General features: G+C 46.5%; 5 protein-coding genes across 5 annotated transcripts in view; 1 reads left to right on the top strand and 4 right to left on the bottom strand.

Moving 5' to 3' along the window:
- The window catches only part of LOC111066437 (serine/threonine-protein kinase Doa), a 39,813-nt gene extending 30,172 nt beyond the window's left edge, over positions 1-9,641 (bottom strand). The window contains exons 1-3 of the mRNA XM_022355064.2: positions 9,205-9,641; positions 8,040-8,158; positions 7,835-7,933 (exon numbers count right to left, since the gene is read on the bottom strand). Of these exons, the coding sequence (XP_022210756.1) occupies positions 7,835-7,933; positions 8,040-8,158; positions 9,205-9,375 (389 nt within the window). The 5' untranslated portion in view covers positions 9,376-9,641. The remainder of the gene's footprint in view (positions 1-7,834; positions 7,934-8,039; positions 8,159-9,204) is intronic.
- On the bottom strand, positions 2,462-4,513 carry LOC121403814 (flocculation protein FLO11-like). The gene has a single exon (XM_041591617.1). It carries the CDS (start codon positions 4,148-4,150, stop codon positions 2,462-2,464), a length of 1,689 nt encoding a protein of 562 aa, XP_041447551.1. The 5' UTR covers positions 4,151-4,513.
- A 478-nt stretch (positions 9,642-10,119) lies between the features above and the next one.
- LOC111066441 lies at positions 10,120-11,044 on the top strand. The gene is made up of 3 exons (XM_022355068.2): positions 10,120-10,220; positions 10,450-10,538; positions 10,620-11,044. Exons 2-3 carry the CDS (start codon positions 10,461-10,463, stop codon positions 10,938-10,940), a joined length of 399 nt encoding a protein of 132 aa, XP_022210760.1. The 5' UTR covers positions 10,120-10,220; positions 10,450-10,460; the 3' UTR covers positions 10,941-11,044.
- On the bottom strand, positions 10,616-14,333 carry LOC111066439 (ionotropic receptor 93a). Its single transcript, XM_022355066.2, is given in 9 exon segments — positions 10,616-11,824; positions 11,880-12,255; positions 12,340-12,513; positions 12,582-12,730; positions 12,788-12,890; positions 12,955-13,502; positions 13,563-13,871; positions 13,933-14,085; positions 14,144-14,333. Coding segments are annotated over 9 exon segments (2,661 nt in total). The 5' UTR covers positions 14,256-14,333; the 3' UTR covers positions 10,616-11,087.
- Positions 14,334-15,337: 1,004 nt separating this feature from the next.
- LOC111066413 (glutamate receptor ionotropic, kainate 2) lies at positions 15,338-21,561 on the bottom strand. The gene is given in 13 exon segments (XM_041596446.1): positions 15,338-15,991; positions 16,052-16,171; positions 16,236-16,347; positions 16,407-16,605; positions 16,671-16,802; positions 16,804-17,118; positions 17,180-17,349; positions 17,415-18,090; positions 18,188-18,345; positions 18,422-18,511; positions 18,631-18,725; positions 20,681-20,836; positions 21,186-21,561. Coding segments are annotated over 13 exon segments (2,631 nt in total). The 5' UTR covers positions 21,298-21,561; the 3' UTR covers positions 15,338-15,695.
- Positions 21,562-23,476: the final 1,915 nt, after the last annotated feature.

Here is a 23,476-nt window from a genome sequence, read left to right as displayed (position 1 = left end):
GAGGAGATCATTGGGTTGATGTTGGCCAATTGCAAGGTCATTGGTTGCCACACAGCAAAAACAGACATCACATCAATAAGCACTTCAAACAGAAAGATGAGCACTGCAAATAAAGCAGATGATGCCTTTGTTCGAGAGGGGGAGAGAGACACCACTCCTATAACGAGGAGAAGCCATCCCATGGACAGAGGAAGCGACTTTCCACACACACACACACACACACACACACGCTGATGGTCATGTCAGGTTCAAGTAATGTCTGAAGTCTTGACTCAAAGTCGCTTCGGATCCGTCAGTCAACGAGAGACAGAGAGAGATATAGAGATCTCGGAACGGATTGGGGTTCGTCGGATCGGGCCTCGAGGTTCAATGAACGTAATGTAATTTACCCCGAGACAGAGAGAGAGCTACTCCTCCTCCCTGCTCAGCTACCTCCTCCTCCTACGGTGTGTGTGCCGGCCATTACTGTTAACGAAAACAAACAACAGTTAAAGCGAATTCAACAACAGGCCAAAAATTAAATATGCCAAAGGCCCCCCCACCCTCTAAGCCCCCCCTCTTAAATACGAAAAAGGAAGCGTTCTGAATTTTTCGCTTCGATTTAAATCAAGTCTAGAAGCACCGCCGCTCTCCCTCCATCTCTCTTGACGTTGATTTATCCGAGAGTTTGTTCGGGGCATTTGGGGGTTTGGGGTTGGGGTTTCGTTATTCCGAGTAGTCAATCACCTTTCGGGCTCTGACTGTTTATAGGAAGTCAATAAAATGCATTAAAATCATTTCGTATAAACATTAAACAGCGTCCGGAGCTGCAACCATTATTTACTTTTGTTTTTATATTTTGTATTTTGATTTATTTATGGTTTTCATTGTGGGGGACTGTCTGCTGCTGGCTGTCGGAAACTGCTCGAGAATGCCGCTGATTGCTGAATGTAAGCTCAAGATCTAAGCTTTATGGCTAGGCGCTGTTCTGATGGCGGTAGCAGCATCGATTATGTTCGTATATGGGTCTGCGGAGACAGGTCCGGTTTTAGATCGTGATAAACGTCAGATAAATGAACTCGAGAGCTCCAACAACAAAAAATATACAGAGGCAAACAAAATGCAAACAAAAAACGCGACAAAATTCAAAGCCAAAAGACATTATCGGCTTAACAGAAGTCCGTCTGCCCCGTCGGCCCCTCCCATCAGCGGACAGGCCAGACCCTATTTGTCCCATTAACACAGGTAGCTGGTAGCTGGCAGCTGCTGACATAATTGCAAAAGGCAACAGCAAAATATAAGCTGAGGAATGTCCCCAAAGGATGTTGGCAATTAAAAGTTCTTTAAAAAAAAACATACTAAATACTGAAGTTTTATGGCAGAAAACCATAAAGGAAGGTTACACTCCGATGATACGAATTTTAAAATACCCTGGAAGCGAGAAAATCAACCAGTCCTGACGTTGGAAGTGGCGGCATCAATTTACCCCGTACCCAGTTTGTTACTTTCAAATACAGTTTTGACATAGTAATCCGAGGCTTTTGTTCATTGAAACTGCATGGTGGTATATTGTTTTTGCTTCTCGAGACCGAGCCTCGGCCATTAAAACTATTTTTCAACCTTCTTGTGCGCTCTGGCGCCAGTTCTCGAAGCATAAATCTGGAAGCACTGGAAGGGAGTGCCTTTGGGGTTGTGGCAGATCCTTTCTTCTGTGCATTTCAAACGTCTAACTAATTTTTTTTATTTTTAATACTTCAAGGGTAAAGAATTAAGTGCATAAAAACAGGTTTCAAATTTACGAACGGGTTTAACTATCACACAAAATCAACTTTTATCAAATGTATACAAACTTCCTCTATCAAAATTAATTTAGATTAGATGAGATGTGTGAAAAAGTGTTAATTGTTTGCCGAACATAAAGTTTCCACCGTGTAATGGTATTACTCATCCGAAAGACTGGCACTTACTCAAGCATCAGGGGAGGGATAGCTAGAAAGTTCTTTTAAAATGAGGCCAAAACTCTTGGGGCACAAACCCTAAATCAACAAATGCCCTGTAGATCGCTGCTGAAAACTCTCGGAGCAGCAGCAGCAGCAGTTGCACAACCCGGCGCTTGAGTTGCCTAATGAGTCGTCGTCGTCCGACTATTTGGACAGAACCGCACACAGAGCACATACACACACACACACAGATCGTTCATAAGTAGGGGCGGTGTGCTTGACCAAATTTGGGAGAGAGATCTTGAACCGAATCGTAGCGGCACAGCGCCAAGAAATACAAAAACAACGAGAAATAAATTGAAGAAGGAGGCATGGGGGGATTGGACTTAAAAATGAAGTGCGGACAGAACGCTTAGTCAGCAGCTGGAGAGAAGAGGAGTGGACGTGGACGTGTACCACACCACTCAAGGCCTAGGCTCCAGTTTCCGCATACCGCTTGACGTATGCCGTATGCTAAATGCTGAAGAGACACTCACTTATACTCACACGTCGTGGACCCCAAGTGCTCGGACCGACGGCGCTGCTGTTGTTGCTGTGGCTGCTGCTGCTTGTTGTGGCATGTGTTTCTGTGATTGTTGTTGTTTCCCATCTGACGATGGCAACAGCACGCGGTCGGGATAGAGCGGCTTGGGAGCCCACGAGGCAGCTGCCACATAGATGTCCGTCCGGGGAGTGGATGGACTCGTCGTCTCGGGTTCGGGAGTGCCCGCCGCATAGCTGTAGTACCCATCCTCGGGCTCGTCCACCACCGAAAGGCGATGCTTTGACTGGGCCACGCTCTGGTGGTCATCACTGTAGAGATACTCGTGCATGGAGCGGGCGTACTTGGTGCTCTTGCGCCTCTGCTGGGCGGGAGTCAGCTTACAGCTGCTGCTGCTGTGCTCGGGCGATGCCCGGATCCAGGAGCTGGCTGGCACATACTGCCGCTGCTGGCGGCTCTGAACCAGTTTGGAGAAGTCCACGTAGAGCGACTCATCGGTGGCAGGCTTGCGCTGGAACTCGTCGGCATGAATGTCCTCCACATCCTCGTATCCGTCGCCGTAGTCGTCATCATCGTCGTGCGGCGTGGTGGCAGCGCCCACAGAGCTGTAGAAACTATAATTGCTGGAGGATTGCGAGTAGGAGCGATTGCGATTGCTGCCATAGAACTCCTCTTCGAAGGGCAGGCCCTGGGGGAACTTGTTCGAAAAGGCCTTCTTCAGTCGCGGCGAGTCGTGGGAGTCGCTGGAGCCGGTCGAGGAGCTCCCGCCGCCAGCACCATTGCTGGTGGTGGTGCACCCATTACGCTGCTTGAAGCTCAGCTTGGGCGTGGCCGGCAGCTGCCTACGCTGTGACAGAGGAGTGGCAACGACTCCTCCTGCTCCTCGTCCTGCTGTGAGATCATTGGTGGTTTGCCTGCTGCGCCCGGCTGTGGCTGTGGCTGTCGGTGGCTGCGGTGCCGGATAGTTTTTGCTGGAGCGCTGCGTGAGGCGCGCCCCTGGGCAGTTCTCCTTGGCGGATTTGCCCGCCGTCTGGTGGGTGCGCTTCTGGCTCGTGGGTGTCCCCATCTGGCTGGGAACTGCTGCTGACTGATACTGTTTTCTGGCAGTGCTGGGCGTGGGTCCAGGACGTGGTGGCGGTGGCAGCTGCTGGGCGCTGCTCGGTGGCTGTGGTGCCCTCGCCTTGCCATGCCGCAACGTGGCGGACGAGCAGGTGGTTTCAATTCTCCGAATGAGTTTCGGTGTCAGCGGTTTGAATGTGCTGCTGTTCACTCCCAATCTTTGCTGGTGGGGACTGGGATTAGAGCAGCTCCCCTCCTGCTGCACTTTGTGGCGGTTGTTGCTGATGCTGCAGTAGCTGCTGCGCCATGGCTGTTGGCGTACGAAGTTGCCCCCACCGCTGGCTGGGGCGGCTGCCACTCCCTGCTGGTGAATCGAGGATGATGAGGACGAGGATGAGGCTGCTGTGTTTTTGCTCCTATTTGGCCCTGCTGGTGCTCCAGCACCTGGCGCTGATTTCACCATTACACGTGTGTTAATGTTGGCTCCATTGCTGCTTAGTGGCTGGGAGGAGCCCACAGATCCTGCCACTTGGCCATTGGGACTATTGTTGTTGCTGCAACTGCCGCGCGGCACTCGAAAGGAGCTATATGGCCGAAAGCCATTGCCATATTGCTGTCCAACGATAGGCATTTTGTTAGCTGTTGTTTTTTTCTTCAATTTGTTGTTATTTTTTTTCTTATTTGTTTCGTTCGCTTTTCTCGGTTTAATTATTCGTAATTTCAGTTGATCTTTCCACAGTTCGATGTGTTGGGCGTTGAAATTTAAGCTGCTCTGGGAAGCATTTACTTTAAACGCGTGCGCTTTGTATGTAGATCGTTTCTCTATATCTTTATCTTTACTACTATATCTTTATCGTTATCATTTGTTTGGCATTTCCGCGGCATTCAGCTGCTTAAATTAATTGAGTTGAGATTGTGTTTTAGATCTAATTCCGAATGCTGTGCACACACTCCGCCTGTCCCCAACGTACTACACCCCAGCCAGTCACAGAGACAGAGGCAGAGGCAGAGGCACAGCAGAGATCCGACGATCCCTCGGCCCGTGCCTTGACTTTTTTTTCGCTGTAATTAACACATTTTCAATGCGCCCAAACCTAACACCCACCCCTACACCCCATTGCTGAGTGGCCTCCTTTGGGGGCGAGACTCTGGGCCCTGCATTTATGCGACTTCTTCTTGGCCGCATTTCTCATTTCTGTTGCTTCAGCAGTAAGCGGAGGGTAGGGCCCGGGCCAACAATTGAATTAGCTGCTGCTCGAAAATAACCCTGAACCTTGGCTGCAATTTTAGCCCGCACACAAATCCAATTGGCAAGTTCATTGATAAGACCCCCAGACCGGAATCCGCATCCACAAAAGGCCCCACCGGCCGAACCGCCTAACCAGTTAATGCTTTATGCAATGCCACAGCCAGTGCCAAGAGAAATACGTTAGTAGAAAGTGTCTGCAGCACAAAGACCCAGGCAAACAGCACACCGAACTGGCCAACAGGTCCTCCTCCTCCTCTTTTTTGTTGTCTTCTACTCCTCCTCCGACCAGTTTTCACAATTTTTACTTTTTTAACCTGATTCAAAAAGGAAACACAAGTCTTGGTCCGCCAGAGCAGCAAATGGAAAGAAACGCTGAAGCATTTGGGATACCCTTTTGGATTTTTCTTTCTCATTTATTTTTATTTTTCTGTTATTTTTCTTAGCGTTTTCTTTTTGTAAACTTATTTCAGCCCAAACACAAGGGTTCCGTTCCGTTCCCTTCTTTTCTGGAACTAAAAACATCTGTTCCCTCCTCTTCCCCTTCTATTCTCACTTCAAGGGTACAAAAAACAGTTGCGAACAAATGTTGGATCAAACCAAAACAATTTGTTGCGCAGAGGCTGTGCTGAGTCAAACGGCGACGCCTGAAGACCCCCACGAGCCACGGAGTGAGTAATTCATATCTATCGGAAATGCGTGCAAAATCCCTTGCACAATAAACAACAATAAAACACGATCAAAACACGTCCGGTCTCAGTTTCGGTCGCCCAACTGCAACTACGTTCCAATCTCCTACGCTCCCACACTCTGCTCTCCGATAAGACGGATCGTCATAGTTACTGCGATATCTTATCGGACCTTAGTTAACCCAAAAGTAGCCCAAAGTCGTTCCCCAAAGTGTGTGCACAGCCGTAGGGGGATCACTAAATATGACGAGTGTTTGTTGTTGTTTTTAAATTAAAAATTCCATGGGGCGAAATATTGAATATTTTTTTTTGCCCAGGATGCACAGTACACAAATCACACGCGAATATTCGTTTGGCCACTCAATATGCAGTGCACACAGAAACACACACTTGACAGCTGCATTTGTTAAAGATTATGAACAATATTTTAGCCGATTCTTGAGAGCTTGAGGCCTTACTTTTTTTTATATTTTCTATATAAAACACTTTTCTGTTGGGGTTGCACAGCGGCGGCGACGACGACCGAAGAAGGCAGCAGCAAGCACCTCCATTCATTCGCGTGCAAGTTTTCGGTTTGATTTCGTTGGGGATATGTTCGCAGCGAACAAGTGTCGGTTGGGGCCCGCTGCTCGACTTCGCTGCTCACACAAACACACAGCCATGCATACATGCACACATTTCCAGTTTACAGTTGATCGATCGAGCATGTATGTTGGTGGTGTTGGGTCTCCGTCTCTGACGCTGAATTCGCCGTAACAGAGACTGAGTCGCCTTCGCCGCAGAGCGACCGCGATGCGTGATACGAATTTCTTTTTGTAACAATTTACATAAAAAACTGATTGAAATTGAGAATTAATCAAAAGCAATAAAATGCGAAAAGCGGAAGAACATTTCAGACTATTTCCACATGGACAGATTCTGTTGTGATTTTTCATATTTGGGCTGCATTTTGAGACATTTTTGGGATACTTCCGCGTTGCAGCAACCAGACTTTGGCAATTAATCTGCCGACTGCCGATCTCTCACTCTCTCTCGCTCTCTCTTTGGTTCAAGAACACTTATTAAGCGTGTTTTATTGCAAAATTCAAAAGGTTAATAAACAATGCCGAGTGGCGCACATGAAAAACGTCATTTTATCGCACAAAGAAAGCAACTGTGGCTGGTGTCTGTTGCTGCTAGTGGCAGATAAATTGTTAAATGAGACAACTCCCCTGTGGCGGGGGAGGGAGAGTTGTTGGATGCTGCTCTTTATCTGTGGTAATTCCTAAAAAGGCCAAGCCAAGTGCATTAAACAATAATAAATGCGACAACATCGTTGCGCCTCACTGCGTTGTCTGCGCGCGTTGTTTTGAGTAATATGCAAATACGCTTTAAATACGCAGGCGCATAAATTAAGGCAAGGAAATGCAGCAGCAGCAATGGACAGACGATACAGACACCCCGCCCCACCAGGATCGGCACTCCCACCACCTCACCCTACTGCAATCCCATACGTCCCAAGTCCGCCTCCGAAGGGGGTCAAACGCACAAAGAAATCGCTGAATCTGAATCTGACTTAATTTACAGTAAGCCGACTGAAGAGGATGACTCTCCCATCACACTTGGCCCCCAGCCACAGGCTGACTGTCCGACTGTCCAGGAACAAGCGCAAATTTCACTTGCCTTTTATGGCCAAATGTTAATTTGTCTTACGGGCCATGACTGCTGCTGCTGCTGCTTGGCCATTAAATACACGACTGCCTACAAGCCATTGAAAGAAAGCGAGTCCAAGGAGTCCCCACCAACAAAAGCTGCGTGGGCAGGACACTCTGACTGGATTGGACACTGCCACTGACACCGACAGCGACACCCTGGAAATAGCCATGGCTCAGCAATGATGACTGCTTGGGAATACCCGTGGATCGGTAAGTAGACCCTGTTCGACAGCAGATAAACTTATATCTTCCGGGAAACACTTTTCCCCAATCATATTTTGTGTGAAACAATTTAATGGTACTGTTTTTTTGTTGTTGTTTTTTTTTGTTTTTTTGGAAGAAGAAAAGAGATTATTGAAGAAAATTTACTATAGAAGAACACATAAGATGGTACCCCCAAGAAAGTGAAAAAAAGATTCTCATATGCAGAAAATACACAAAAAAAAAAAGGCACAGAGATCTCAGCAGATCTTACAGTCCATCTTGGCATATTATTCAAATATAATCCAAATAAATGAACAATTTATGGCAAAAACAAACGGTGATAGGAGAGAAGATTCCTTCAAAACTTTGGTAGAAACCCCTTTGCAACTAAAACTGCTCAAACCAGAGAGAAAATCTAATATTCAGTATTCTAAAAGGTCAAATACAACAAAAATCAAACACAAAACAAAATAAAAACTTACGTGGGCTCCTTGGGAATGGGGATGGCGTTCTTGGCATCTAGCTCGTGCCTCCTTCGCTTGGCCGCGGACCTGGTGTGATGTGTCTTGGTAATGCGCGGCCTGTTTATGAAAATTGGAAATAATAATAATTGAAATATGCCAATGATCGCCACCTAATACAACAACCAAACTGACTCTCGCTCGAGAGAGATGGAATAGAACTTACGGCGACGGTGCTTCTGGCATGGGTGGCGAATGGTCGGCAGTGTCGAGTCGTCTCCGCTTGTCTCGTGTGCCGGCCGAGGAGCGATCCCTTGAATGGTGGCGTCTTCGTGTTCTGGGCATCTTTAAAAATCGAGATTCAAATCCGGATATAGTACAAATATCTATCTGAATGAATTTTGAGGCAAATGATACTGTGATGTGAATTGGACAAAGCAGGCAGCTGCCTGCCACCGCCTCCCCTCCCTCCATCAATACTCCGTGCAAAGGTGAGTAGAGTGGGGGAAATACAGCTGGCACGCCATGTACATGCACATACACCCGTCCACACACACCCATGTACATATATAAATTGCAATGCTGTTCGTGTGGGGAAATCAGCCCACAATGCACACATTTTTGGGGGGGAGGGGTGGGTGGCAGGCAATGCAAACATTTCGGAGAAACTTCAACTATATGCTAAAACTACCTTTCAACTCTGGCTATTGGTTTTAGCACGCGGAGACACTCTTAGAAAGCCAAAAAAGCAGCGCGAAATTGATTTTTGTTGTATTGTCTTTGACCCAGCAGCGCGTCCAATTTACGCAGCTGCTTGTGGAAGCGTGTGTTGGACAATTTTGTTTGCCCACGGCCGGATTTCGCAACTCTACCCTCGGGGGGTGGCTTTACTATTTGGTGCACCACAATAGCCACCGATCACTGGGATAATTACAATCCTTTCTACGCAAATTGTGTTTTTTTTTTCAATAAATTCACGTCACTTGGTTATTAAATTCACCACGTCTGAGGCCAAGAGCTGCCATATTGGTTTGCCGAAGGCAGCAGAGCTGCCAACTCGTCGGAAAATTGTGCACGCAAACAATATATATATTTTGTTTTTGTTTTTTATATAGTATAAAGCGGCATTTGTTTAAACGGATCTAAATGCAGCTGCAGTTTCACGATTCATTTCAATCGTACATCACACAAAATGATATTACCACTCTTTCCAATACGAAGTGGCAACACTGCTGCGCGCGTGTTTGTTGCAAATCAGCCGTTCACCCGATTTGTTGTTCGTGTGTGTGTGTGGCTCTGTTTGTGCCATGGATATCGGGCAGGTAGCGGCTCTTGTGGCCAGCTATCATGAATGGTTAGGCTTACTTTGCGTTGATTTTCCGCTATCTTACCTCTTCTGCTTTCTGTGGTTCGTACTGCGTTGTATCTGCTGGCTTTGGAGGGGGCGCTGGCAGCGCTAGATATGGCGATTTGGGCGAATACAGGCGTTTCCACAATCCTTTCAAGAGTTGGGTTAGCGATTGCCAGGATATATTTGCTGGCTGTGCGATGCTCGAGTACATGAGTTGTTCCTTTGAATGAATGCAGCACAGGTGATGATAGCACTAGTCCGCCCGCTGCGGTATTGGTTGTCCTAGGGTTTTGGCGCACTTTTGTGCCTGTCTATTCTGGCCGACGCAGAGTCCATATATTGCACATTAGCTTCTCACAGACGGCACTCATCTCGAATGCTTGGCTGGGCATCATGTTTGTTTATTTGCTGTACTCTAATTGATACGCTTGCTGAATTATTGCAAGGCAAAGCAAATTGAATTTTCAGGAAAACGAAGCGTCGGCCGCCGAACTAGAGGTGGAGAAAAGCTGCGACATCGATGATTTTTTTTAAACATCGATGTTTTTAGAATAAAATTTCCATATTTTAATGATTAAAAAGTTGATTTTTAGTTGTATATATTAAATAATACAGCTTGATGAAATTTTGATATGCCACGCTTATTATAATAATTTAATGAAAAAATAATTGTACCTTCACGTCCCTTCGGAACATAATGGGTTAAGCTACACAAAAATGTTAGAAACATCGATGTTTCATCGATTTTTTGGTCTGAAAATATCGAAAACTTCAATGGAAACTGCACGTTTAAATATGTCTAGGCGGCAACCATACCATACATACTGTATGGTTAGTGGCGGGAACTATTTTGTATTGCCATTCCATGTTTTTAGGGCTGCATTTGAAAACTATCGGCCTGGAAATTTGCGGATTATTTAAATACCAGATGATGGTGTTTTGGTATATTGTGAAAATGAGACGGTATATTCGGTATATTTCTGCAGCCCTGCCACCCTGAAAATGCAACCCTGCCTCGCCATCTTTCTTTTTCGATTCCGCACACCGAGTGACAAGGTGAGACAATAATTTTTTGCTAAATAATATGAAAAAAATGGATATTCAATAACAAATATGGTGAAAATATGTGATCGAGTGTGCACTGAATGTTCGGAGCATGAAATGCCAAAGTCTCAACGCATGAGAAATGTTGAAATGAGTGATTGAATCGGCACACGTGTTTCGCTTTGCTACGCCTCTGCTACAATGGAAACTAATTTGTCTCTCTATCGCCGTTCGGTTGCAGATCGCGTCAAGATGCAGCTTTTCGTACGTGGATTTGAAACCATTGAAGCTTTGGAGGTGTCCCAGGATGCCACCATCGCTGGAGTCAAGGTGAGTACAGACGGCTACAACAACAACAAAAAGAGCAGTAGAAGCACAACCCTAACCTAATTGTTGTTTCTCGGAATGCAGAACCAGCTCGCCCAGCTGCATGGCTTCAACGCCGAGGAGGTGAGCCTCAACTGCGAGGGCACCACTCTGGCCAACGAGACGCCCGTGACCGCGCTCAGCTCCTTCGAGCTGGACATCAACATTCCGATGCTTGGTGGTAAGGTGCACGGTTCTCTGGCTCGTGCCGGTAAGGTCAAGGGACAGACCCCCAAGGTGGAGAAGCAGGAGAAGAAGAAGAAGAAGACCGGCCGCGCCAAGCGCAGGATCCAGTACAATCGCCGCTTCGTGAACTTTGTCCAGGGCTTCGGCCGTCGTCGTGGCCCCAACGCCAACTCCACGTAAAGTGTGAATCCCGTGTCTCTGGGATGATGAACAAGTCGCTATCGTTTAATGCATAATGATGTTCATAAAGTAATTTTCAAGAATTAAACAAACTATTTTACAAATTTTCAAGTTGTAACCCGACGCCACTCGTCCGTGTAATGTTTCTCAATTGGTGAAAACGGTCGGCTTGCGACTCTCGCTTTGGACGTAGAGGCGATAGAACCAGTACTCGATGCAGCCAACAAATAGAGCCACAACAAAGCCAAGCAGCAGCACCAGAAAGCAGCCCTGCATGTCATCCATGTTCACCTTGTGATTCGTGATCTGCCTGAGGATGCTCCTGCCATTGCACTTGTCCGCGCTGGGCAGATTGGTTCTGTGCCAGCGCTCGATGAAACCCATGCGAAACATTCGATCTATGTGCTGATTGATCAGGTGCAAGTAAGCGCTCTGCGAGGGCATAATCATGGCTATCTGCTCGTCCACAAAGCTCTCCTTGCCCAGGGCAAAACGGCACTCCTTGTCCCGCTCAAAGTGCTGCTGCACAACCAGCTGCAGATTGATGCGCCAATCGATGTTGATGCGCTCGCCACGCTTCACCGCTTCAATATCCTCGGCCTGGCCATTGTTGTAGATAATCGCCCTGGCCAAATAGTTTTTGAAGTCCTCGCGCGTCGTTCGTTGCACGTACTTCTCGAAAAAGGTTCCGTTTCGTAGGCCATATTGTGTGATTTCGTTGTGCCGCTGCAGCTGATTCAGATAGTCAACGCCCGGCTGGAACTTGGGGAACGTGAGGAAAGCCACTAGGTTGCCGCAGTACGTGGTCACCAGCACAATCACCACAATCCACCAGAAGCCCACCACCAGTCGTCCGCTGTCCGCTCTTGGCAGGTACATGCCACCTGTCCCATATCCAGAGATGTGTGATGGTTTTTGTTTTTGAGTTGATTTACTCACCCTGTTGCAGCAGCGCCCCAAAGATGTACCAGAAGCAGCTCTTGACCGATGATAGACCGTGGATTTGGAGCTCTTGCAGCGGCGCAAGGCGATTGATGGCATACAGCATGGGTGCCGTCAGCAAGATGATGCCCACCAGGCATCCCCAGGTCTCTGTGGTAAACGGCGCCGTAAACAGATAGATGCGTGACACCTCATCCGGCTGGCGGGTGATGAAGGAGTACTTCTGCACGCTCACCGGCTTGGTGTAATTGAACGGCTTCTTATCGGCATCCTCAACGGTGGCGGCCACTGCGGCCATGAAGAATTGATTGCCCTGAACCATTTCCACCACGCGATAGGGTATGCCAAAGGTCATTGAACCCAACAGTTCGTCCTTTGAAAGAAAGCAAACCGCTGAGTCGAAACTGCTGCAACCAGGGTGGTGCTGGAGCGGGGGAGGGAGGGGTCTTTCACTTACGCTTTCGTTCGTGTTCTGACTGAGGGAATATGCATCCTCATAGGATGTTGCCTCGTGCAGGTAATAGCTAAAGTTCAGGGCCCGACTCAGCTCCTTCAGTATCTCCAAGACAATGCCCTTGTGTTCGACAATGACGCCTTGGCTGTTCTTGGTGAGTATTTGCCAGGGTGGGTTCTACGCGCAAATTGAAGCCAATATATTACGGATATACGGATTATATTCCTGATTCAAAAGTCTCTCACATGCATCGTCACAATGTCCATGGTGATATTACGGAAGTGCTGCGCGATGTGCGGGAATGTTAGCTCATGGCAAACGAATCCCAGCAGTGGGCTCCAGTAGCCAAAGTTGACAAACTCAAAGTTCTGGTTCCTGGCATCCCTCGTGGGAGCTAAGAGTTCCAGCTGATGAACACCTATGGCAGCAGCTTAGCCTGGACTGGACTCACCTGTGCGAAATTGTCGATTCTCCTGGCTCTTGCCCCAGGTGATGGCTGTCTCAAATCTCCAGCGGGCACAGCTGGCGCACTTGCTGTTGGTCTTGAGGTAATCCTGCCAAACATTCGGTATGTATTGAGCTTGTTAATACATGAAAAAAAAAACGCTTGAGCATTACCTTCATGTACTCTAGAATCTCATTCTGCCTTTCCTGCTTGGTGGAACGTATGGACTCCCACTCCTCATCGGAGATCTCACCGTATATGGACTGCTCCTCGATCGTCATCTGGGAAATGGCCGTCACCAGAGCCAGACTTACCTCGGATATCGTACAGTTGAGCGTGTCCATGCACTCGGTCTTCGTTTCATTCAGGGCAAAGGCTATATTGGCTCCCTCCGCCAGATTGATGGTCACTGTGCTGGCATCGAAGCTCTGACGCATATTGTCCAACACAAAGAACATCCACTGATTGCCCACATGGAACATGTTCATTGTCTCGCCAATCTCTATGATGTCCTCGTAATATTTGGACACAACGAGGAACTGTTGGTGCTTCTGCTCGTGATTCATTGGCGCAAAGTGGGAGAGCGCATGACGCAGTGCCGCACGTTTATTCTGGCCCCGCAGCGAGTCGTCAATCTTGTAGAGAATCAATGATATTGGCGCTATGTGATTGGTGGTGCTCTCGTGCACCACGGACTTGATCAGCTCGGAGTTCTCATCCACTGAAATTAAAATTTGATTTCATTGCTGGAGCATTTGAGAGACTAGTCATAAGTACCCACTTATGGATTGATCCACCAGCACTACTGCCGTCTTCCAATTGAGAATCTGTTGTACCTTGGCATCGAGTACGATCTGCGGCAATTCATCGCCATGCTCCACCAATGGCACCTATGCAACAAGGCCAATGGGATTGGATTGCCTGACAATATGTAGGGATAATGTATGGCTCACCATCAAAGCTTTATTTATGGGCAAACGTGGACAATCGGAGTCTGTGATGGCAATCAGCAGCACTGACGTCTCCTGTGTGCTTCTGTAGAAGTTCCAGGTGTTTGCACAGTCCGACACCGTAATGGCAGCCAGAAAATCTGCGATATATGCTCACATACATAGAGCAAGTGTGTGCCACAGAACAACCTCAGTTCTTACCCTTTTTTAAGCGCACCGCATTCCAGCGAAAGTATCGCACATTGATGCCTCCATGCTTCATGTTCTCTCGCACGATGTCGCTGAGGATTTTCTCGAAATGGGCCATAATATTCTGGCCGTGTCTGGTCATGTACTCATGGTCCACCACAACAGCTAAACACAGCTGGATTAGTGGAGACTGGGCTTTAACCACCGCTCAAACAGAACTCACCCAGTGATGCATTGGCACTCAGAAATGAGGAAAAGTCATTAGCCGCCACGGGGACCGAAAAGACGTAGAGCTGAAATCCGAAAAGGAGCAGAAGACAAACCGATGACCTCATGCCGCCAGGATAACTGAAAGGCAACTGCGAGCGGCAAGACAGCCCAGCCAACGAGGTAACCTCTTTCTGATAACACAAATTCCAATTAAAAACCCTGGCGATTGGACGACTGCATGCAGCAGTGCCTCAGCAGTGCCTCAGCCGTGGGCAGCGCGTGCAGGGCCCATGAAAAATTCATTGCGGGGGAGAAGGTGAACTGGGAATCGGCTGAAGGCAATGATTGACGGTTTGCGGTTAGGCGTCGGACAGGCACACACATCAAGCAACGTTCAATTGGTCGCAGGTGTTCATCAGATTGGGTATCCATATCGAATTTGGGATTGGGGGGCGGGGATTCGTATAAAGATTTTTTGGTGATGATATTTTTGTTAACTTGCTTTATTTAATTATAAGTAATTTTATGAAATTGTTTTCTTTTTTGTTGTTGTCATAATTGCCTGTATGCGCGATAATTACATTTTACAATCTTACAATAACTTGAGGATGAGGGCAGTTAGAGGAGGGGGCGGGGGAACTAGATAGAAGGGGGAGGGGTAGGGTGGTATTGTATATGTCTAAGCTAAAAGTTACAGTTCACTTAGGTTAGATCTACCGACTAAGGTCCGTTGAAAATATCGGAATTTTATCATCGCTTTTGTTTTGTTTTGTTTGCTGGTGTAAATTGTGTCCAGACATCCTAAGGGGAGATACGAATACGCTGATCTTGTTGTCTGTATTATGGGCTTTGTATATATATGCTTTTCTCACGTGTGTGTGTGTGTGTGTGTGTGTATGCATGTGTGTATATATAATTTAGCTACAATTACTTCTATAGGTCAATTCCCAAAAATGCTTTCAAATATAAATGCAATACGATTCGATTTCGATTTGTTGTAAGTTGTTGCGTTGTTGCGTTGTGGTTCCTTTAGTGTTTTTTGTTTTGTTTTCTTTTAGTTTATGTATATATGATTATTACGTGTATTATACGAAAAGGGAGTATAAGTATGTATAACCATAAATATACTACGAATTAATATACATACATACATGTGTATATATCTGTCATATGTATGCAGTTTTAGTGTATATATTTTTGGTTTGTTTGTTTGTTTGGTTTGTTTGGTTTGTTTGCTTGTTTTATTTCTTGATTCTTGTCGCATTTTTGAACGTTGTTCAAATATTCGTGGGTGGCTCTCCTTGTGGCAGCGTACAATCTACATATGTAATTCCCAAAAATATTGAATATATATTGAAAATCTAAGTACTACGACTGCGTGGGATAGCGACATCGGGCGACATACATACGTGTATTTAATCGTATTGTTCTTGATTTATGCTCTCTATGGGATTGCACATTTTCCACTTTTACTTGCATTTTTGATTGAAGTTCCATTACCCATACTCGTACTCGATTTTGCTTCATCTGCTTTAAACCCATTCATCCCGGGTTTATGACTTTTCTCATTCATTGAGAATCGCACTGAGACGCTCCTCGACAGCGACCTTGCGTGACTTCCATACAAACTCACAGACAGCTATGACACAGGCCACGCCCATGCCGCCCATTAGCACCACAAAAACACCACCCACATTGGCCAGGCCCAGTTCGTTGGCCGCCGACGATGACTTGGAGGTTTCCACGCGGCACTTGCCACCGCCGCGTTTCTCCTTCCACCATTTGGTTTTCAGTATATGCAGCTTTCCCTCCTCCTGCAGCTTGAGTATGACACTATTGATGGCAGTGCGGTAAGGTGAATCTAAATATATGGAAATGAAGATTAATGCACCCCGGGATGTGTCCATTTTTCGTGACCTACTTGGTGGTGTGGCAATGCCATAGCTTTTGGTGTCCAACATGCCGCCGACTTGCGTCAATTCGCAATTGCGTTCGGTCACATACTCAATGGATGTGGACTCCATCAGAAATGCATACGAACCTGAAGACATACATATATATGATGGGTATATTAAAAATTAAGTTTATAGTTTATTTTGACGCACCTTTGCCCTTGGCCACACGCTCGACGCCTTCGCCATTGCTGGCTGTGAAGACGGAGGGACGAGCTGATTCCATGAACGACCACATGCGCTGATATGTGGAGATCTTCGAGTCCTGTCAATTGCAATGGAAATAAATTCTTTGTCTTTGGATTAACTATTTCTCGCACTTACCCTAAAGAAAGCCGCTGTGCTGCCGCCCTTGAGGGCGCCGTATTTAATTCGCGTCTGCTTGGCCAAGTCCTCGGCACTCTCGATGGGCGAGTCCATGCGTTCGACAGTCAAAAAGGCAGCCAAATTGGCAGTGTACGAGGAGATCATAATCAGGGTGAAGAACCACCAAATGCCCGCCACCATGCGAGTGGATAAAGCCCTAAAAAACATTTAAAATTAATTAGCTCAAGCCAAGAATCCAAGTTATGGGGGCTCATTGCTTACTTGGGCAGAAAGTCGCAGCCTTGTTGCATCAGCGATCCAATGGCAAACCACATGCAGTTGAGCAGCGTGAACTGGCTCTCCACCTTTTCGCCATGGGCATCGGTGTAGGCTGGCCACTCGTACGGCGTGAATCTGTAAAAAAAAAACATTTTTCGTAGCAAATAAAATATTAATTACTTCAACGTACTTGGCCAGAATGAAGAGCAGCACGGAGACACCCAAATAGGCTGTGGCCATATAGATCCAAACGTCCAGCGACAAGGGCGACAGAAAGGAGAACAAGTTGGGCGGCTGCTTGATGGGTTTGCGGTACAGAATGGATACACCCAGATTCATGAAAGGTGTGGTAAAGTCCACAGCTTGTTCCCGCTCAAATGTGATGGTGAGATCCGCTATGGCCAGATCTGCACGCTGCTCCAGCAGGTCCCGTATCATCCCATTCCATTCTCTAAAATAAGGAATAAGGATTTCATTTAGGGTACTCTTGGGTGCCAATTAGCATTTCTTACCCCGTTAACTTATTTAAGCTGCCGTAGCTGCCATCGGGTACCAGTTGTATTTTATAGTTGAAACCTAGAGACTTGGAGATCTCATGAATGAGATCCACTGCATAGCCCTCGAACTGATCGTTGCCACTGAGCGGCACCGCCGATTCCTTGCGCATGCAATACGGATTGCTCTACACAGAAAAATCCAAGGATAAAGAGTTAATGGAATGAATCAGACAATTGGCTATAGCATTACCAGTATGGTGGTCACCACTAGCGTTTTGTTCTTCAGATTCGCCTCAATTTCCTGCTGCTTTTGGCTGAAGGTGCGCGTAAAGTTGATGCCATCGGGTAGGGTGGAGTTCCAGGTGCCGATCTTGCGTATACCCGCTGGGGTCAGCTCCACAATGTCCAGCATGAAGTCGGTGCGAAAGCCCTGATGATCGAACTTGATCACATTGGTGAGGCCCTTCATCTCGACGATCTTCATGTAGTTAATCAGGCTGAAGCCGTGCTGCCAGGTGCTCTGGCCGTCACAGCTGATCGGATGAATGTCGATCTGCTGCGAGGTGTCCAGATCGTGCAGTGCCTTGGCAAACAGATGCACCGCATCGTACATCAGAGCCGTCTCCGAGCGCACTGTGGTCAGATTGGCCGATCGCAGCAGGCCCTTCTCATCGATGCTCCACTGGCGCACCACATCCGAGACGATCTTGTCGTTGATTAGCCGAAATCCGGTAATATTCGTGCCGCCATACCGAAACTCATCCAGGTTGACGGTGTGCAGATCCAGCGATGTAACCAGATAGCTATGGTAGTCGCTCATCATTCCGATCTGCTGCGCCTGCTTGAGTACCTCGTGAATGCGTTCCGTGGAACAGTCCAGGACAATGTGCGCCTCGGCTGAGTTCTTGATTTGCTTCAGCAGAGGACTGTGTGTGGGTGGGGGTGGGGGTGGGGATGGGGCATAGGTGCATAGGGGCATGTTATGTGGGGCATGTAAATATTGTAAGTATATTATTCACGTACCGGTAATCCCCACTGTCGCTTAGCTGGCGCACTGTAATAGGAAACGGTGTCATGCCGTGTGCCTTGAGCAGCTCCTGCAATCGCACGATGCCGTCATTGTTCTCGTAGATTATGGTGAATGTCTTCCAGCCCCAATGCCGTACAATATCCACATAAGCCTTAATTCAAACACAACGATGTAAGTGGAAGTGGCAGTGGAAGTGGCAGTGCCAGTGCTAGGTTGCATATTCATACCTTTGAGAGTGTATTAGGATGCGGATAAAGGTTCACCAGGCAACTCTCCCGCCTCAGTCGGTAGTCCCAGCGATTCTCCAAATGTGGTATCTACAATGAGTGGGGGGAGGGCAGAGCACCATTATTGCCATTATCCTACTTTTGTAAGCAATTGCATTCCAGCTGCTTCATTCACATTCCCAAACACACACATTCAGCCTCATACTTACTTCCATGTTGTCACAAATGCTCTGTACATGGCTGGCGGTATGCGAGGATTGTGGTCCGAATATGGCAGCGACACCAATGTTCAATAAACCGCAAACTGAAAGACAAACAAAAGTGCACTTGGTCTATATAAAAGGAGAACGAATAGAAGTAGCAGTAGCAGTAGCTTAGAAATATTGAGACAGTTGTAAGCAGTTGGCTGGCTGGCTGCACTTTCAAAAGCTTACATTTGGAAACTTCATTATCGTGGTAATTCCCATGCCCATGCCGAATGCACCTCCCTTTCGAACAATTCCAAATTGACAATAAAACCAAACCGCTGAGAAATAGTATCAACCACAGACTCGTACTCCTACTCGTACATTGATTGCTGAACACATGTTCTGCGTGGAGCAAACTTTGTAGTTTTTCCTTATGGCAAATTGAGTGAAACACAAATCCCCCAAAGAGCTTAAAAGTCACAAAAATTGATTTCCAAGTAATATGCTGCCTTGGTTCAGTTTCCCATTCTCATTCGTTTCCCATTCTCCAATCTCCAATCCCCAATCCCCAATCCAATTTTATTCAGCTGAGCTACAAGCATCTGTATTGTGGGGGAAGATAATCTCAAGCTATGACTTGACTCAGGGGGCGCACGGATTCGCCAAAAAAAGGCACACAAAACAGAAAAAAGAGCCAAAGTAGCAGCGCAGTAATGTGCTTGGGGCTAGGGTAATGTTCAGTTAGCCTCGTTCGCATATTTAAAATGCACTTGAGTATGACATAATTTCATTTTGCCTTTTTGGCGTTTCCTTTCAACTCTCTCCCCATCCACTAAAATCAACCCCCACATCAACATGCCCATGCCAACCCTCTCTGTACGGTTGCCTCTGTCTGTCAGCATCCTTTGCCTCATCAAACCCACTAAGCACGTGTAAGTGCAGGTGCGGCTGCTGCAGCTGCAGGTGCAGGTGCACTTCGATGCTTCGAGTCGGTGATGCGGTTAACATCCTCTGGGCACATGTGTGTGTGTGTGTGTGTGTGTACGTCTCTTTGTATGTGCAATGTGGTGTGGGGGGTATATGGGGGAATGGCTTAGCTCAGCCCGGACTGGCCTGGCCCGGCCCGGCCCGGCTCGTTACTGTCGTGCTGAAAAGTGTTTTACTTTGGCTTCTCTTAATGGGCCGCAAGGTATTTTTTGGCCATGAGTATTGGGCTACCTTCAGCGTCGTTTGTGTCTCATTTATCACAGAATATTCGACAGTTGGGGGCGCTCCCTTTACGTCCTCCGCTGTCTCCCGCTTTACGACTTATCTGCAATGCTTAAACTTTTAACTTCCTTCTGCTTTTCTTCTTCGAGATATTAAACTTGAAATTGCATACTGAAAATTTGCTGAGTTTATTATCAAACATCTCAGATTGCTCCCCTGATGATGTTGATTTGATTGTGATGCTGCCATCCATTAACGTAATTTCAAGCTTATAAAGCTAATAGTTTTAGTACCAGGGAACTTGCAGTAATAGGGGGGGGAAAATGCATGGCAAATCAAATCAAATTATATACTTATATGTTCACTTTATCCACCAATCATCACATGCATAATTTAAATTTAAATTTATTTTTAGATTATTGAATATTACTTGTCTTGATGGAATTTGGACTGCTATTACCCTGCCTGTTGACAATTAGTGCTGCAATAAATTATTCATGATTTATATGGGCGCCCGAAATGTGCAACAATGCCATCAAGTTGCATTAATTGTCCGTAATGGAGTTACATACAAGAGAGTTGCCGGTTCCCAAGGCGTCAATTAACATAACATAAATCACAAATCAAATACGGATACGGATGCGCATACGGATGAGCAAAAAAAAAGGGTTAGAGTGAAGTCATAAATAAGAAAACAAAAGGCGAACACATCGCATCATCAGAGCAGAACAAAGGACGATATGGGAAAATGTCCAAATCAAATATGCAGCTAAAAGCATCAGGTAAAGGGCACGGCGCCAAAAGCAGGGCAAGGCAACAACTGGCGACCCCCGCCACTCACCACTCACCCCCTGAAACTCACCCCGTTTGCCGGCATGGAAGCTGTCGAAGGGGGAGATGCGCTCGATTTGGGCCACAAGCTTGGAGCGCGGCAGAATGGAGCGGTCGGCGTTGATGCGGTCCACGGCCTGGCGGAAGGCAAGCTCCTGATGGTCGTCGGAGGGATGAAAGAGCCCACCTGCGGCGATAAATGATAAAGGAAGGTAAAGAACCATGTTACAGATATGTAAATACAAATGTGTCCAATAATTTTGTTGCAGTGGGTATGGGGAACGGGGAGCTGCTGGAGCTCCACCGGGTATGAGAACGAAAACAAACAAAACACAGATACACACTTACACACTCGCGTATTTTTAGACACACACACACACACACAAACAAACATTTATAGAGAGGCACGCGCTCTTGATTATGACGTGAAAAAAATCGATACAGTGTAGAGATGCGATGCGTAAAATCGGATGGAATTTTGGATTCCATCGGTATATTTTTTGACAGCCCCTCAAGGATTCGTATCCGCAACTTACCAATCTTGATGATGTCTGGCAGTGCCGCTGCCTCTCGGCAATTGCAGATTAATTGGAGTAGCAGCAGCGGCAGCACCAAAAGTCGCCTGTTTTCCTTGCCTCTGGGTCGCATCTTCGGGCGGCTTTCAATCGCAGTTTACAATTTCAACTAATTAAATCACTTCACCCAATTGGCGCACTTATCTTCAGAGCACTCGCTTATCTTTCGGTGTCTAACAACTGATTCTAAACATTTTCACAAGGCGGCAAATTTCGCTCTGTTTTCCTTTTGCTTAGATGCTGCTGTTTTCTTATTTCCTTTTGAATTGCGCTCTAACGTTGCCTGTGAGGATGGAACATCCACTGAGCAGGCAACCTTTGATTTGCCTTCTTTTATCCTGTTGCAGGGCCTTCAGATTGGAGTGGGCCACCCGATGGCCTGGTGGTTTGTGTGATGTGTGTGTGGGGGCCAGCATCCAAATGCCGGCTGACAGTTTGAACAGCTGCGCAGTGGATGCTGAGCACGGACCAGGGTTACATTAACGTACTCTCGCATTGCCAGGAAGCTTTCCCTTCTGGTGGAAAAACACGAAAAACTCATAAATGAAATGCTTTAAGAAGCTTTCTGCAAGCATCAGACAGGTTGACAAAACGGCGAATTATTCCTACGAAATGAACGTGAAACGTCTCATTTAGGGGTTTAAATATGAAGGCATGAATGTATGGAATTTTAGAAATTATATTTCAAAGTATTCCTCCAGCGAACACTTCACAATCCAAAGATTTTCCACGTTCCAGTATGATTATAATAAATTTAAATATATTTTACAAAGATTGGAGAAGCTATTGGATGGGTTCAAATCCGCAGAGTAGCCAAAACATTTCTGTCCATTCGTTTAAGGGCCAGAATTAAATGATAGCTGACATTAAACCCGATTCTTTTGGCCTTTAAGCTGGGATTTTGGGCTGATTTGACCCAACGAATGAAATGTCAATGCAATAAGTTTGCTTCTTTTGAAAGCAGTTCCATGGAGAATTTTTATTTCGTGTAGCTGGCCGGCAAGGACACAAAAAGCAACCTCATCCTCAGCCTTTGGCCTTAAGCCCCGGGCCCACCCCGGACCCATCCCGGCCCATCCCGGTCTTCACCTTCGTCATAAGCTCTTTTCACATGCCGAAGAGGAAAAGGATTAAACAGCATAAAGGAAGCAGCCAACGAAACAGCAGCAACAGCAACGGCAAATAAATAAAACAGAGAAGCTCATTATGCCGTTGACCGCGTTCGTTCGGCTCAAAGTGCAGGAAGCATGGGAGAAGGGGGGAGAGAGAGCGAGATAGAAGCGGAAGTGGAAGTGGAAACGGTAGCTGGAGCGGTAGCGGCAATGAAATGGCCATGTGAATTGCAGGCGCGTAAATGTGAGAGTATTAACAATTTAACAAACAAAAGCAAGGGCCATTAATAACACACAGCTCTGTCGCTTAATATACAAAAAATGCACTAAAAGAATTATTTGAAATAAATGAGAAAAATAAATAATTACGTAAAATATCCAAAAAAATATGTATTTTTTATTTGTGTTATGGTTTTTTGTATTTTTAGGTTACCAATGCATGTCCATGTAAATTTTGAATTCGATATTCGATGTGCCTTGAGCTTTATTTTCTTGCAGTGTACATATGTATATGGCGTTGCATGTGTAGTTGTGTGTGTTTGTTTGTGTGTGTCTGCTGTTGTTATTGTTGTTGTGGGCCATAAATACAGAATGTCGTTTTGGGGCAAAGTCGTAGCAAGTCGCGCTTGGAAATGCGCAAAAATATCATTGAGCTCGGTTGCCTGGCAAATGAGTTGAAGTTAAGTCCGTGGCAGAGTGGCAGAGAAATGCCAGTGTATGTGTGTTTGCGTTGTGGCTGCCTCTCTGTGTGTGTGTGTGTGTGTGTGTAATCATGCATATCTTTTGCCAGCGGGTTTTTCGGTTAGTGCCTTATTTACATTGGCCGGAAGCTGCTGGTTGTGCTTGTTTCCGCTTTTGTCTGTGCGACTTCATCACCATCTATTCCATTCACTCCTTCTGCCTGCCACTCCCACTCCCACTCTCTCTCTCTCTCTTTGTTGTGTGTTCTCTGCCGCTCAGTGTAGTCTTGCCGCTGTTGTCGCCACGCGTCCTCGTGGCAATGAAGTAGAGCAATGGACTGGCTCATTAATTTCAACATAACGCGCACATGGCCAACAAATTTTACCCGAACACTGACACGCCACACATAAATTTCACGTAGACACAGATACCCACACACAAACACACACAAACACATAC

This window comes from Drosophila obscura, unplaced genomic scaffold, assembly GCF_018151105.1.
Source record: "Drosophila obscura isolate BZ-5 IFL unplaced genomic scaffold, ASM1815110v1 contig_150, whole genome shotgun sequence".
NCBI classification, from domain to species: domain Eukaryota; kingdom Metazoa; phylum Arthropoda; class Insecta; order Diptera; family Drosophilidae; genus Drosophila; species Drosophila obscura.
This window is presented reverse-complemented; position numbering and strand designations above follow the sequence as displayed.